At 31.5% G+C, this 16,161-nt stretch overlaps 1 protein-coding gene and 1 pseudogene across 1 annotated transcript; one reads left to right on the forward strand and one right to left on the reverse strand.

The window, feature by feature from the left end:
• Window positions 1-4,264: 4,264 nt before the first annotated feature.
• On the reverse strand, window positions 4,265-8,809 carry LOC130956981 (organic cation/carnitine transporter 4-like; annotated as a pseudogene).
• On the forward strand, window positions 8,564-15,127 carry LOC130955153 (glutathione S-transferase T1-like). The gene is given in 14 exon segments (XM_057881959.1): window positions 8,564-8,926; window positions 9,729-9,833; window positions 9,979-10,075; window positions 10,374-10,434; window positions 10,757-10,810; window positions 11,058-11,137; window positions 11,299-11,507; window positions 11,757-11,981; window positions 12,220-12,295; window positions 12,429-12,554; window positions 13,556-13,701; window positions 13,833-14,001; window positions 14,523-14,623; window positions 14,734-15,127. Coding segments are annotated over 7 exon segments (723 nt in total). The 5' UTR covers window positions 8,564-8,926; window positions 9,729-9,770; the 3' UTR covers window positions 11,916-11,981; window positions 12,220-12,295; window positions 12,429-12,554; window positions 13,556-13,701; window positions 13,833-14,001; window positions 14,523-14,623; window positions 14,734-15,127.
• Window positions 15,128-16,161: the final 1,034 nt, after the last annotated feature.

Below are 16,161 nucleotides of genomic sequence, written 5' to 3' on the forward strand. Positions count from 1 at the left end.
CTTCAGGTAGGTTAGTTGTTGCCTTTTTTATGGGAAGTAAGTAGTTCATTCGAGGTTTAATTACTTTAAAATTCTCTATAATTTCATTGAACTTCCATATTGGGTATTAAACTGCTTTTTTGTGTGGATATCATTATAAAACTAATACTAAAACTAATATTTATATTTATATGCATGAAAGATTTGGATGCAACTATGGATGTAACTGAGCATTATTGGTTCCCGATGTTGGCTGGATTATCTGATCTAACATCAGATCAGTGACCTGAAGTCAGAAGTTGTGCGCTTGAAGTGTTGTTTGATTTATTGAATGAAAGAGGTAGCAAGTTCTCTACATCATTTTGGGAGAGTATTTTCCATCGGGTTCTATTTCCAATTTTCGATCATGTGAGACATGCTGGAAAAGAGGGCTTGTTAAATAAATGTATGATATTAAGGTGCAATTAAATGTTCTAATTCTCTTGTTAAATAAATGTTGACACCGCATATTTTTCCTCTGATGTGAATATGTGATATGGTTCCACATCATCTCCAAGCAGCAAAGTCAATGAGGATAACATTGTTGCAAGTTAAAATAGGGGGACTCAAATTGGAGATGTATAGAAAGGGGAAGTTCAAAGTTTGAGAAAGCGTTTTGCTTTATTACTTTTGATTTCTACTTCTTATTATGCTGTTGAATGTGAGATGCAAAATTTTTAGCCCTCTATTTTTTTTAACTTGTTCTTCCAGTAAGAATTGTGAATTTACTGGTGTTGGTTTTATTGGTCCCCTCTGACAGTGCTGAGAAGGAGGAAAACCTCCAATTTCACAGAAGATTTGAAGCTTCTTCAAATGGATCAGGCCAATCCTTACGTAACATGATGTTACGATCCAACAGTTGTTTTTTTTTTTTTGTGACTGATCCAACAGTTGTTTGAGGTAATACTTTTGCATTTATGCAATATGATATAATAGATTAGTTGAGATTATTATTGATTATTCTTTCAAATAGGGAATTCTTTATAAAAAGTTAATACTGGCCTGTGATTGTGAACTTTGCTACTGCTTTATCACAATTTTCATATTTACCTTTAGTGGTGAGAGTATCTAAATAATCTCCATATCTTGAGTAATACTTTTTAATTACCAGTATATTGAGGGGAACAAAAAAAATAGATAAATAAAGACGTGAAAACACCCTAATTATCAATAGAAGGTGCACTGGACTAGGACTACTGTGATACTTAACCTTTTCTGCTCATAATTTTGTTGTTACCTTTTGAGGCGTATATTCATTGTCTTGCTGTATATTATATGATATAAGTTCATGTTTCCTCAATTTGGAGGTTTATTAAATTGGATTTTGTACAAGATTAACTTTTGTTTCTTTATTGTTCCATTTTCTTCTCTTGTTCGTGAGTCTCTGTTTGCATGGCATGTTGGTCTTTTATTTTTATTTTTATTCTTCTAAAGCTATGATTTATAAGAGAAGCTTATTGGGTTTCAGATCCAACTATAGGTCAGATGGTGCATCCTCATCAGAACCACGTCGGTTACGAAGAAGAAGCATCAGCATTACACCAGAGATTGGTGATGATATTGTTAGGTTGATTATTATTCTAAAATGCTTCTTGTTATTTACTTAATTCATTGTGAAGTTTGCTGGCACATCGTACCTGCTTTGAAATATGAAGGCGTCACATAGTTGAGAGATTACCAGATGTCTACGCCGGAATTGAGCCTTTCTCAAAAACTCCAATATCTTGGTCCAAGGTCAGCATAACTTGTTTACTCCATCTCCTCCTTTTTCATATCTAGAATATATGTTTTACTAATTTTATGCATCGCATTCATATTGAACTTAGTCGTCCATTCATCTGATCTTTTAGGTAGCAAGTTGAGGTTGTTATTAAGTATCACTATGCAATGATGCTGTTATATGTGTTATTTCATTCACTTTTGGTTGTCTTTTGTCTTTGATTATTGAATTTTATGAGGATCATATCATCGCATTTCTTTTTCGCTATTTTTTTAAAAGCACTCAAGTGAGAATATACATGTTTACTTACAGGTCAATTATTACAAAACTGAAGTTCTTAATGTATTTCACTCATATTAATTCCCGGCTAGCTAACAACAACATTTCAAGTTCCATACAAAAGCTAAGCTGTCGTGTAAATTACAGAGCACTAAAATACCCCGCTCCAATTGAAGAATTTGGTAACACATTGAAGGACATGCTTGCATTTATTGGCTGCAGTCACAGTTTGACTGTAGAAGAAAATGAGTAACTAAGACAAATGCATTATGAAGTCTGTCACTTGAAGGAGAAAGAAATTAATGGGACCGAGAGAGGATTGCTTGGAGGCTGCCCGTTAACTCCTAGGGAAACTTCCCTGTTACTTATAGCACTTGGTTAATGCAGGATGAATTTTGTTAAACTTGTTGACCAATTAGATGATAGTTTTAGTATGGTTGAACAATACATTGAGAATTATAGTTGATGTATCAATACACTTTGTTTATATTTTGAATTATATTGACTTGCTTGTTCATAGTATTTTTCTTTTAGTTTGATAATATAATGAACTTGTTTATTTTTTGAAATATTATAAATATTTGAATATAAGTTGGATGAAAATTTGTATTTATTAAATTTATATTTCTTTTGTAAAAAAACATGTTTATTTTATAATGAAAAAATCTAAAAATTTTGTTTTATCTTACTGACGGATTTATAGATGGATTTTCCATTTGTATTCAAAGTTTGGAATGCTTTTTCAGGCTCCAATTACCGATGAAAAATCTGTTGGAAAATCTGACTCTAGTTACCGGCGAAAAATGTCGGAAAAATTGATATTTTTAGTGAAATGGAGGAGATGATTATTGAGGAAAAATCTGTCGGTAACGAAAAAAAATCTGTCGATAAATTACAAATGAAAAAAATTTATCAATAAATAATTTCTAACAAGACTTTTATAGAGGGACAAAATTCGTCGGTAATTTTGTTGGTAACTAAAACTCCGTATTTGTCTATAATAAACAATTTTCTAATTGTAAATATTCTTTTTAAAATCAATCATTTTAAAAATTAAACACACATCATCATGTTTCACACTTAAACCTTATCCTTATGACTACATTATATCTTGATTATTTTTCTTATTAGTTTCTTTCTATTAAAAAAATAAAATCTAATTTATTATATTTTTATTTTTTTATTACATACTTAAAAATGAGGATTGATTCTTTCTTTAAAGGTATATATAGAAGGAAAGCAATTCGAAAACATACAGGTCTCCTTTGTATTTTTATTTTGTCTGTCATATTTTTATTTTTCCGACCAGTTGGACTAAAAAATTGATAAATCGTACATAAATCTGGTCCGGTTGAGGTTTTAGACCACAGAAAACAAAGAATCGATATGAACAGGTTTAAATTGGCCGGTTTTACTGTAAACTAGAGAACCGATGTTTTTATAACTCGACCGGTTCAATGTTTTTTAAAAAAACCTAACTAACCTAACCCTCGAAGAAGTGAATCCCAGCCTCCTTGTCCCTTAGGTTCGAAGAGGTGAAGAGGGCAAGAGGCACTCTCTCTCTCTCACACTCACAATCGCAGGCTCTTCTGTGTGTTGTTGCGTCGTCGCCTTTGTTATTGGCTCGCCTGCCCTGCGTCGTCATCGCGTCTTCGTCTAGTGTGGCTCGCCGTCGCTACTGCCTCCCCCCTCGCCAGTCACTACTTCGCCGTGACAACTTGGTTTTTGTCTTCTCTCCGACATTCTGCAACTTGGTGTTTATTATTGTTTTGGTTGCTGTCAATGTGCTATACTGTTGCTGTTAATTTTTAATTTATAGGAAAATTAAGGAGAGTAAGAATGTGACCTTGCCATTTTAGTTGTTAGAAAAAATGGTTTGAGCATTTGAAGTGTTGTTTGTTTAGTTGATGAGAATTGAGAGAGAGGATTTTATGTAGGTTTGAGTTGAAATTATGAAAATTGTGGATCAAAAACATGTTAGCAGAAAATGAACTAGGCACGCATTTAGAACAAATTAGGATGAAATGAAGAATGTGATTTGGAATGCAAGGTAAGATTAAATGAAAGTTGAAACACATCATTTTCTCTCTTACAAGTACTAATATGTAAATTAGAAATTTAGAATTGCTCGGTAACCTTGAACTTTACCAAAATTTGACTACTAGAAACAATATTAATAGAGATAACCATATTTTTTTCTTTTTTTTTTAAATGAATTGGATAGTCCCCAGTTATAGACATTACAAATTCAGTCCCACCATACTCACACACACAATATTTAAGGGTTTCATCCATTACTTGGCCTAAATAAGTTTTTAACCATTACAAACTTACCCACACTACACTCATTCATACACACAATATTCAAGAATTCCATCCAAAGTTGTTGCAAGACATACATGATCACCATAAGATTAAAGTCTTGCTTGAAGATGATAGTAAAAAGTTAATCTTAGTGGACCAATAATATAAAAACATCAAACAAGCCCAGCTTCCAACCCAAAGAATGTATCATATAGTGGTTGATTCAAAGTTTTCGGCAAATAAAATGCAAACATGCCACCCATAATCCCACACACAGCAAACACCACGAATGGCAGCCTTCCCAAAACCACCACCACTTGCGACAATATCGCACCCATTTGCCCCGCTTGCGTCGTGCACCCTAGTGCGGCGTTCCTCACCACCGTGGGAACAACTTGTCTGTGTAAATAAACAATGAGTTGTAGGTTCCCGCCATCTCAAATATCCTCAAAATACCACACACCATTCTAACTAACTTCCACACTCCAACATTTCCCATTAAACTACCTAATAAATAAAACAAACCACTGAACCACATTGTTCCTATTGACAACGGCTTCCTCCCAAACTTGTCCAACAAGCGCCATTATCCCATATGCCGACATCTCCGCCACCGCGTTCAGCACCACGTTCATGTAAAGATTAGTATCAAGATTCACCAAGTTCAAACTCAGACCATAGTACACAATAGCGCAAAGGAAGTTAATTGCCACCATTAGAATCAACCTTATTCTAGTGACTGGCGATCGAAGCACGTCAATGATAGAACCACCAACTACATCTTTATTTTCCAAAGACTTGTTCTTATAGGTCAAGGTTAGTGCTTCTATTTTTGCTTCTTTTTCTATTTCGACTTCTTCATCGAGTGCAAGAGGAACACCACTAGGGACGTGTTTTCCATTGGTGGAAGCAATGGTGGACATGATTTTCATGGCTTCGGTTACTCTCCCTCGAACAAGATACCATCTTCGAGACGCTGAGAGGAAAGGGACGACGAGGATCAAGAAGAGAATGGAGGAGATGGAGGATGCAATGTAAAGCTAGCGCCATGTTTGGAAGAAATAGGCAACGGTGGAGAGGATGGCAATGCCGATGGAGAAGAAATAGAAGGTGGACATTCCGGCGATGCCACGTTTTGCGGGGCCGATGGGCTCGGTGGCAAGGACAAATGCACATAGGCCAACGCCACCGGTACTAAAGCCGGTGAAGAAGTGGAGAATGACGTAGATCCAATAGTTTGAGAAGAATGCTGTGAGGCAACCAAAGATGACATTTAAGGCACAAACCACCATTAGTGACCCTTTTCTTCCAAGAAATGAGTTTGACAGGTGACCAAATATTCCGGCACACCAAAAAATACAAATTAATTCTATAATTAAACAACAACAATAATAATACTAGTATATAAATCATTTTTTATATTGATATCAAAATTACTTTCATAATTTTGAACCTACATAATTTTTCCTTTTTGTGATTAATGTATTCTTTTTGAGTATTTTAAATATATATATATATAGGAGAAGAATATATTTTGAAATTAAACTTTTAGTTTATGAAAATACTTTTAGATTAAGAAAGTGTTCAGAATTATTAAAAAAAATCTAATTATATTACAGTATTTTTTATGTAAATTTAAAAACAAAATATTTTTTATTTTTATTTATTAAAATATTTTGTTATTAAATATTATATATAGTCTAAGATAGAAAATATTTATTTGCAAATATTTTAAGAAAAACACGATGAGTTTATGCTTTTTAATTTTAAAATTGGACTAATAATAATATTTTTTAATGTTATTAGGATTTGATTTGTTTTATTATAAAATAGAGTTGGATAATTAGATTTAAGGCTTTACAAATCTAAATGTTAGATTTATAGTTTTAATTTTTTTAAATATACAAATTTGATCCTTAAATTATGTTCTACTAAATTTTAACACTAATTAAACTTTTCTATTTATGTTATACGACTAAATTTTAAAATTTGCCAACTAGATTTATTAATTAAATGAAAAAATAACAACCATAATAAAAAAAGACATCGAATTATCATTACACTGTAGGATGATGTTCACGTGTGTCACAGTACTTAGTTGGAATATAATATTTTAATTTCTACCACCATTGAGATATATATTAAATAATACATGTGGTCAAGATTTGGTGAATAAAAATATTGTGCATATCAATCACGAAAAATCTAAAAAAATCTGCAATAGATTTTTCTTCTTTTCAATTTGGAATGGACGAAAATATTTAATTTATCCCACTTAGACTATTTCATTAAAATATATAATGAGTAAATCTGTCCATGACTTATATGAATTATGTCAAGCCATTTTTTTCAAACAATTTTTTACAGTGAAATTTTATTTTTTATTTTTTATTTTTTAAAATTAACTCTTAAATACATATGTTATCATTAATTTTGTAGAATTAAAAGTTCATTAAAAAAATCGATGAAAAATAATGCTAGAATATTTAACTTTGGTCATTTTTTCATTTCTCTCAAATTTTTTTAATTTGTGTAAAATCTTAAAATTTAGTATTTTATATATCATTTTCATATTTCACTAACAAAATAACAAAATATATATTAAAAGTTTTAGTCATATTTTGTAATTTTATATACAAAAAATATGTAAATATTTTACTTAAGTATTTTACTTCTATATAAGTAAAATATACACAAACTGAACCAAAGAGAAAAAAAATCAAAAGAAAAAAATATATTTTAGATCCTATACTAAAAAAATTGTATTTTTACGTTTAATGTATTTTTTATTTTTTATTTTTATCTAAGTTATTTCTCAAACATTACATTAAATCGTTTAAATTTATTGTCTTTTATACTTTAAGATTGAAATAATTGAGTTATTCTTTTTACCTCGTAAATATCAACCTTTTTTACAATTTTTATTAATTATTTAGACTTTTTTACAAATTTAAACTATTTTTAATATATATCTTGTATTATATGTCTTTTTTTATTTTTGTTTTTAGCATATAACTTTTTTCACTACAAATTAAGAGTATATCTTAATTAAAGCGTACGTGTATTTAATATTAACAATTAAATAATATTCTTTTCATATATAATTTTGTTAATCTTTTATCTTTTGAAGCCAAATTTATAATTTTTTTCTTGTAAATTTTGATTTGATATATTCATAATTTGCTTTCACAGATTTTATTTTGTAGAAAATAAAGTTCTTAAATTTTTGAGTTAACTTTTAAATTTTTACAAGTTTACGAATTTAGATTAATAAAATAAATTTAATAATTAATAATTTATATTTAAATAAACTAGGATGAATTTGTGTAAATTTCATAAATTCACATAAATATGTATAAATTTGATAACCCTTGAATATATTAGTTTAAACCTATTTTGGCCTCTTAAGTATTAAAACATGTAATTTCATAAAAAAATTCTTCAAATTAAAATTTTAAAATAAAAAATGATATTTAGTTATATCTAATAAATTTTAGTTTTCAATATCACATGTTTATGATTTGTTCAAAGATAGATAATCAAAAAAAAATATTTAATAAAATAAAGTAAAATTTTATTATTGAGTTTTGATTGCTTAATTGTTATGAAAAAAATAAATTAGAAAAGACTTGAAGTTATTTTATGGTAAAATATTGATATATAAGTTAAAGAATTTGCATGTTTCAACTTTCAAGTAATCTTTAAAATAAATTCAAATTCTATTTAGATGATTTATTTGATCAAATCAAACTTTATAATTTAATTATCAAATAATAATTAAATAATAATTTAACAAATATTAAAATACTTATTAGTATACGATGAACTTATAAATTTTAACACTAAACAAATACTAATTTAACAAATAATAATAAGTATTGCTATTTAACACTATATTAGTAACTATTGCTATTTCACTACTAAAAAACTAGTTATTACAGACGGATATTTCCAATGGATTTTATCCTATGGAAATACAGACGAAATTTCAAGAAATTTTTTGTCAAGAAACAAAAAAAATGAATTAGCATAAATTACAAACGAAAAAGAGAATCCGTCGATAATTCTGTCGAAAAAATTAATTTTTTTCGTAGGAAATGGTTACAGACAGAAAAGCCGTCTATAATTAAATGGACAAAACGCTGCGTTTTATTAAATTATTACAGACGGAAAATCCGTCTGTAATTTAAAATTTTCGTCGAAAATGTTATATTCTGCGTTTTATGATCGATTGTGCCCAAGTTCTATTCATTCACAGCACCAAATCAAACGAGCTCAACCTAGCATTCCTCTCTCCGTCGACGAGCTTCTTCTTCTCCTTTCCTCACCCACAGCGCCACCGCCGGCTATCCTAACCGCCGCAGCTACCTTCTTCTTCTTCTCTTTTTTAAACACTAAACCAGTAGAACATAGCTCCTGTCTCTCTCGTTCTTTCTCGTTCGCAGAATAAAGCAAGCTCAAGCTCCACCCCCGTCGTGCCTCTCTCATTCTGACTCGCATATCTTCTCAGCGCTACAGCCAACATCTCCTCTAGTCAATGCCGCGGCTACCTTTGCGCAAGCCCTAGCTCCGTGGTGACCAAAATCGGTTCCACCGTCAGCTGCGGTTCCACCTCTCTCTTTCCCCCTGTTCGAACCGTAGAGAGTTCAATTAATTTTGTTTAGTTAGTTTGATTGTCTCTGCTTCCAGGTTTTGGTTTCAAAATTCTTTTAATTTCTGTTGAGTTCAATTAATTTCATTTAGTTAGTTTGATTTTAGTAATTAGTTTAGTTAGATTTGTTTTCTGATTAGTGGATTTTTAGGTTGTTAAAATAGGATTAGATTAGGTTTTGATTCTGAATAGCTGAGAAATATTTAGATTGTTAATCTGGATTGCTGAACAAAACGGAATTCAGAGAAACACTCGTGAGTTTTTCTTTTTCTTCTTCCCTCCCCTCTGTGAATTTTGCTGTGCACACCAAGTATTCGATGGTTTGCTTATTTATTGGTTTGACCTAACATGCACATCAAATGTTTGTTAATTAGTCTCAGTGGATAATTAGGTAGATATATGTGCTCAATGTTGTGTTTGTGCAGACGAGATGTTTGATCTAATGACTTAACTGCTTTTGAAATAGGTGTTGTTTTCTTTCTTTGGAGCCATAATGGCTTATTGTTTAATTTTTTTGAAAATTGATTAGGCCTCAATCTGGCTTTGATTTTTCTTCTTTTGTGGTGTTTAGGCATTAGTGACTAGCTTCTGCTCGTAGTAATTATACTAGTATCTTCAATTGAGTCTCCATTTTTGAATTCAGATTCAGTCTCTGTTTTCTTCACTGATGTGCTTTTCTTTTATGTGTACATAAGTAGTAATATGTATCTTTATTCTTGCTATTTCACTCATAATTAATTATTTTTATGTTGCAAGTTCTGTCAAGGGGAGGGGAGGCTGTACAGATGACTACTGACTATGAACCTAATACTAAGCGGGACAGCATTGAGAACAGAGGTGGCTTTGTCTCAAACATGCCAGGTTCTTCAACTAATCCTGAATTCTATGCTTTGTTGCTACTGATATTCAGTGCTGATTTTTGTGTTTTCATTCATCATTCCTTTTACTATAGAAACTTGAGTTTCATTTGCTGTGATATTAGTTTACTCAATTTCTTTTACTATAGGGCAGTGTTTCTTCTCTAAGACTGATATTCTCTTTCCAAGAAAAAACTTCTTTTGGAATAGAATGGGCCACATGTTGCAAGAATATCAGTTTACGAGGTATGCTATAAGAACCGTTTACTCAATTAAAACCTCCTTGTCTTTTTATTGTTCTTTTGCTGCTTTTTATAACTCGAGTTTTTGTGCAGGAGTGTGAGAGAGAGGTTGTTCCGATGAGTTCTTGCAATAGTTATCTATTTATCTATCTATCTATCTCTATTTGTTGGTGTCTATTATCTCTGCTCTGCTGATTCAACAAATTTCTATCTAACACGTCTTATATTTCTTGTACGATTTGGTTGCAATAGTTGGTGATGTCCGCTCTGCTACTTACATCCACTGTTTGATGCCTTTGCAGAAGTAAACCCTCTACAAAAAGTTCTGGCTATTGTTCATGGAAACTTGAAGCTCTCCGACAGGTAATTCTTGATAAGGAACCATACTTTTTAACCCTCCTTTCTTATTTTAATGCTTATGGCGGTGCTCCATTGCACCTGTTGGTTATCATTGGGTTGTCAAGGTTATTTATGTACATCTTGGTTATCAAAATAAAGGAAACATGTTGGGATATCCTAATTTAAATCTGAAACATGATATGTATTTTATTTAAGTATCCTCCATTCTATTCACTTTTTGGTTTTGTTAGTCTAATTTGTGTAATTCACTTTATAAATACGTGAATTTGTGTTTTTTTATAATTCTTATGTAAGTGGTGGAATTAATCTTGTTTTCTTTTGGCAGCCATGCAATCCTAGTATATCTTGCTTCTGCTTTTACTGGAATTGTTGACCACTGGTTAGTAGAACCATCTCATCTACTTCTTGTGACCTGATGAATTGCTATTGTTCCAATCTATATAGAGTACTCATTACTTGGGAACTCGTAGATTTCAGAATTGAACCGTTACATTGTCCATTAGTAAAACACGATTTTGGGTTCATTTCCCTCATTTCTGTATGTTCATTGAAATGATAAATTAGGATGACAGAGATTAGAATAAATAACTTAATAAATTATAACATCTTCCATTTTGATTCATCAGGTATCCAACTGAGCTGTCTAGAAGAGCCAAAATTAACTCAGTAATGGATTGACATCATTCTAATTTATGAAATGGAGCAGGTAGATACATTCTAATTTCCATTTTGAATTCCTTTAAGTAATGTGACTAGCCATGAGCAGTTGATTTTTTTCTATAGACTTGTATGCTACTTAGCGATTAATTACTAGAAGAAAATCCAGGAATGTGGTTATTATCCATCATTTGTTGTATGACTTTGCAGTGAATTATGTAATACATACTACACTAGCACATGCCCTTGGCCGTCAACTAAATCCAAAAGCAGCTACTGAAGGAGAAAAAGTTTTATTATCTTCTCTGAAAGCACTGGAGGATTTTTGGCTCAATGGAGATAATGAAAGCTTTTTGTGTGATAGCACCCAACCATCGGTGGCTGATCTCAGCATGATTTGTGAACTTATGCAACTTGAGGTAACTAGATATGAATTGATCATTATTATTTTCATTAATGGTTCATTACCTGATAAATAGCTCTTGTGAGTATGGTAGCTATATTCCTAATTTGTGAGCTTAAAATTTCTTATTGTAAACGATGCTATCAATTGACTTGTCATCTTGAAATCTTTGGTTAAACCACAATGGTGGTTGGTAATGTGTGATATCTTTTAGCATGAACCTATAAGATATCTAATTCTCTAATTGAACTCTAAATTAGCACAGGTTTTGGATGAGAGGGATCGCAGTCGAATATTATCTCCTTACAAGAAAATTCTTCAGTGGATTGAGAATACAAGAAATGTCAAAGTAATAAATTTGTGGCATATTGTGGGCTTTGTTCTATATGCAAATCAGGAAGAAATAGTCTTTCCTCCCTGGTAGGTCTGTCCTTTTCATGGGTGGAGATTATCAAGCATGCAAATTAATGGTGCCATATAATGGTAGCAGGTATTGGTTGCTGTCTTCACTTTAGTTTTATTGCTCAGAATTATAAGTACTTAATGTCAGTGCATAGAAAGTACTGTTAATTAATTAATAGAGGTATGCCAGAAGAATGGATATTAATCATATTATATGTGGCAGAAATATGAACTGAGTAAATCACAGCCCTTTGTGGAATACTCAATTATATTGAGAGACAGAATTTTGTGGAATACTCAATTTTTTTATTTATTTATTGTCACAGGCTGCTCTCAAGGCTGAAAAACAAACACAAGATGGGAGAGATGAGGAAAATCACAACCCTTTGTGTGGAAATTCAGGTAATTTTTTAAGAAAGCATGCATTTCTTTCCATAGTTAGATTACTATATATATATATATATATATATATATATATATATATATGGTGTACTCTGATATTCGATGTGAAGTTATAGTTATCTTCTTTTCTTAGAATCTAAAAGATGATGCAGCAACAGCAGCTTTTGAACAACAGTAGCAGCTTTTGAACAACAGCAAGAAGCTTCAATGTTTCCCCTGCTTCTGGATTTTGATCTCTGCCTCCAAAGAAGAAGAAAAGGTGACTTTCTCTTTCATTTTTTCATTTTGCTTCTGATTCATGTTGATTTTCTCTGGACCTATATTGACATTCTGGTAGCATCTGAAACTCATGTTCATTTTCTCTGGAACCATGTTGATTTATTCATTTTCTCTTCTCAGTCGTGCTTCTAATCTTCATCTAGTTGAGGTTTGTGCTAAAATGGTTGTGACTATACTGATGAATCCAGTCTTTGATAGTTTAACGGTTTCTAATAAAAAACCATCCTTGATGTTCTTATTATACAGTGATTTTGCTTTATCCATTGAACCCAGAAAGGCAGAAATAGTGATATAGATTGGTACTTAATTATTGCCAGCCAATAAGGATTTTGATATTTTATTAATTTTAGGGTAAACTATATTTGCTGCTTCTTGGGACCACAGCTCTTAGTCTGGTACGAAACATTTTTATATATTTGCATTAACAGCTACAGGGATCCTTTACTTTGCTAATATGTAGAAACTACAATCAGATATTCAGTCATGTTTTGCTACATTTGTAAAAGTAGTTGTGTTCATGCTTGCTACTTGAATGGTTTGGGTAAAAGATTGGATTTGATAGAATAAGATAATACTAATGTGGGATTGGCAAGGTGATAAAGATCTTGGTTCCTTAATCAATGAATCTAGGGAACAGAAAAACATTTGCTAAGGGATCAACCCTCTTCATGGGACTTAAGCTAGGTCGGGCTGGGTTAGCAAGGTTTCTGTTAAAGAGCTTGATTCTGTAAATTTTGTGTAAAATTATTTTTTAAACTGACATCTAATTAGGTGTTTTATATAGTTAAAAGTAACTTCTTTTTGAGATATTTGGTGTGAAAATGAACTGTTTTTCTTTTTTCCTTTTTTAATTTATCTGTAAGATCTGATTGGAAGTAATACATGGAAATTAAATTATTATTCCCTAATGTCATACATTTTCATATCTTTTTATTTTGTATTAAATTTTTGGATTAATTCTTCCCCCGCTCCCTGTATTAGTCAAGGGACATGTATTTCCTGCAAAAGCTTCTGAATTTGAAAGGAGATGATGGTTTCAGAATGAATGAAGTGCTTGTGTCATTGTGGTACATAATGGGTTTGTGGCCTTTGGCCTATAGCTTGCCGCTACTTCCTACAGAAAGGAGGTATTTCACTCTGAATCTGATATTTCCTAAAAAATTAACATGGTTTACTAATGTTAATTGCACTCTAATTGCAATGTTAACTCTGTTATTACTTTGCATGCCCTTGCAATGTTGACTATGATGTTCTACAGCTCAAAAAGCAAAGTTCCTGTTTGGCCCTTCCTTTTACTTTCATGTTTTGGCGGTGCATATGCGCTTCTTCCTTATTTCATACTTTGGAATCCACCAGCACCTCCGATAGAAGAAACTGAGCTTAAATCATGGTCATTGATCTTTCTTGAATCAAAAGTAACTACAGTGGTAAGCACTCATCTTAGTTTCATCTTGAAAATTGTTGCTGGCAGATACTTGAAATTTAATCAAAAGTAACTGTAGTGGTAACAACTCCTTTTTGGTTCTTTTTTTCTAATAATTGCCTTATTTGTTGTCTGAGTGTAAATCGGATATAGTAAGGTAGACATCCTCTGCTCAGAAAGTGGGAAGTAGCAAATAATTTTGATGGACTAAGAATCTCATGATTCTTGATAAGTGCCTTTTTTTTTGCAAGACGTAAGTTTTGATGGGTTCTCCAAGGTGGTGTTGATAAGAATTTCACCTAACTGCAGTTTTTCAGAAGGATGCTACTCCTCCATCAGTGAATAACTACTCATAAGATTGAAATTATGACATTTTTTCTGTCTTTACCCTGTTTAATTTTAGGTTAATATTGTTGTAGCTATTCTTTGGAAATATATTTTGAAGTTATGAGAAAATTTGATTTGTTAAACATTCGTTGACTGTTATTAATCTCGACATTCACTTCACTTATTGTTGTTTACCAGGGTTCAACCGTGGAAATGATAGATTTAGATAGGGATGATGCGGGATCAGAAGATGCTAACCTTTTGTTTAGTGGTCATAGAGCAAGAATCACTTGTATGAGGTAATAATGCTAACCTTTATAATTTACATGTTCCTAGTTATATTTCTACCCATATGAAATTTTTTGTTGCCTCATTGGTCATAATTAATTCTCTACTGAATTGGAAGCAGAGATAGATTGCCTCAATCGGATATACATTCGGCGGCGGCATGTTTGAGATGAATGAAGTGAAGGGTGGCAGTCAATACGGTGCCCGAACTTATGCTGGTGGTGATGGATCAAGACAACCAACTAAACTTGAGTTGGAGCAAGCATTCCACCAAGGCAAGTATATTGTCACCATCACTAAGAAGCTCAAGAAAGAATGAAACTATCCATAAATTAGGATATTGAATCCTTATGAGTCCACTAGTAGTTACTTGTCATCTAATGTATTCAGATTGTGTTATTGCATGGAAATAATTGCTTCTTATTATAAAGAAAGCGCTTTGTACTCCCTAGTGTGTTTTTCTATTTGTATCATCATTAAAAATTTGTATTTATTAAATTTATATTTATTTTGTATGAAAACAAGTTTATTTTGCAATGAAAAAATCTAAAAAAAATTCTATTTTGCAATGAAAAAAAATTCTAATTACAAAAGAGATGAGGTTATTTACAACTCAATTAAATTTTAATATTATTAGTAAAGATTTGATAATAAGCAATGTTATTTCATTTGATTTATACTAATTTATTACAAGAGCAAAAATTGTTTGTTATTCTAGGGATATGACTTTAGTTATTTCACTTATTTCTTGCCAAAGAAAATTGATATTTGTAAAACTAAATTGTTGTTTGCTTTTGCATATTTAATGTATAAGTAACTATTAATTCTATAAAAAATTTTAGGTATCAAAAATTAAATTTAGGTTAATATCTCAAATAGATATAAATTTAAGTTGGAAATAATATTTGACATTTGATATATCATTTTCTACCAAGCGAGTCATAAGTCAATGATAATAAGGTGGTACGACTCTTAAGGGGGATTATAATACACAATATATAAGTATAATTGAAAGGAGTATTAATTGAGAAGCCTGAAAAGAGTGAAAATAAAATCGCGAAGTCGTATCACTCATGCATCGACAACTAAAAGATAAAGCGTGAAGTCAAAAGTGATATACAGAAAAAGGCATTAAAAAGAATAAGAGAAGGACAATATATAGATATATAACATAAGTAAATAGCCACTAGTCGCGACTCGCGAAGTTTAGGCCGACTAGGATACAATATAAAAGAAGATGACAACGGTACCTCCTAATCTCTCCCAAATAGAATATGAAACCTTCTATAGGCAAGCTCAAAAGAGTTCAATACATAATATAAGCTTTTCAAAATAAAGGTGGACATATTCTAAGCAAAAAATAAAGTAAGGAATATAAAGATCTTCGCCATCTCTCAGATGAACCACAGCTCACTTCTGAGCACCTGGACCTGTATCTGAAAAACAAGAGATATATACGAAATGAGAACCCCTGACCCATGGGTTCCCAGTACGGTAAAAGTGCCAAATAAATACAATGCATCGTAATAAAAACTCACTAAGCGTCCTA

This window comes from Arachis stenosperma, chromosome 10 (genome assembly GCF_014773155.1).
Source record: "Arachis stenosperma cultivar V10309 chromosome 10, arast.V10309.gnm1.PFL2, whole genome shotgun sequence".
Classification (NCBI taxonomy): Eukaryota; Viridiplantae; Streptophyta; class Magnoliopsida; order Fabales; family Fabaceae; genus Arachis; species Arachis stenosperma.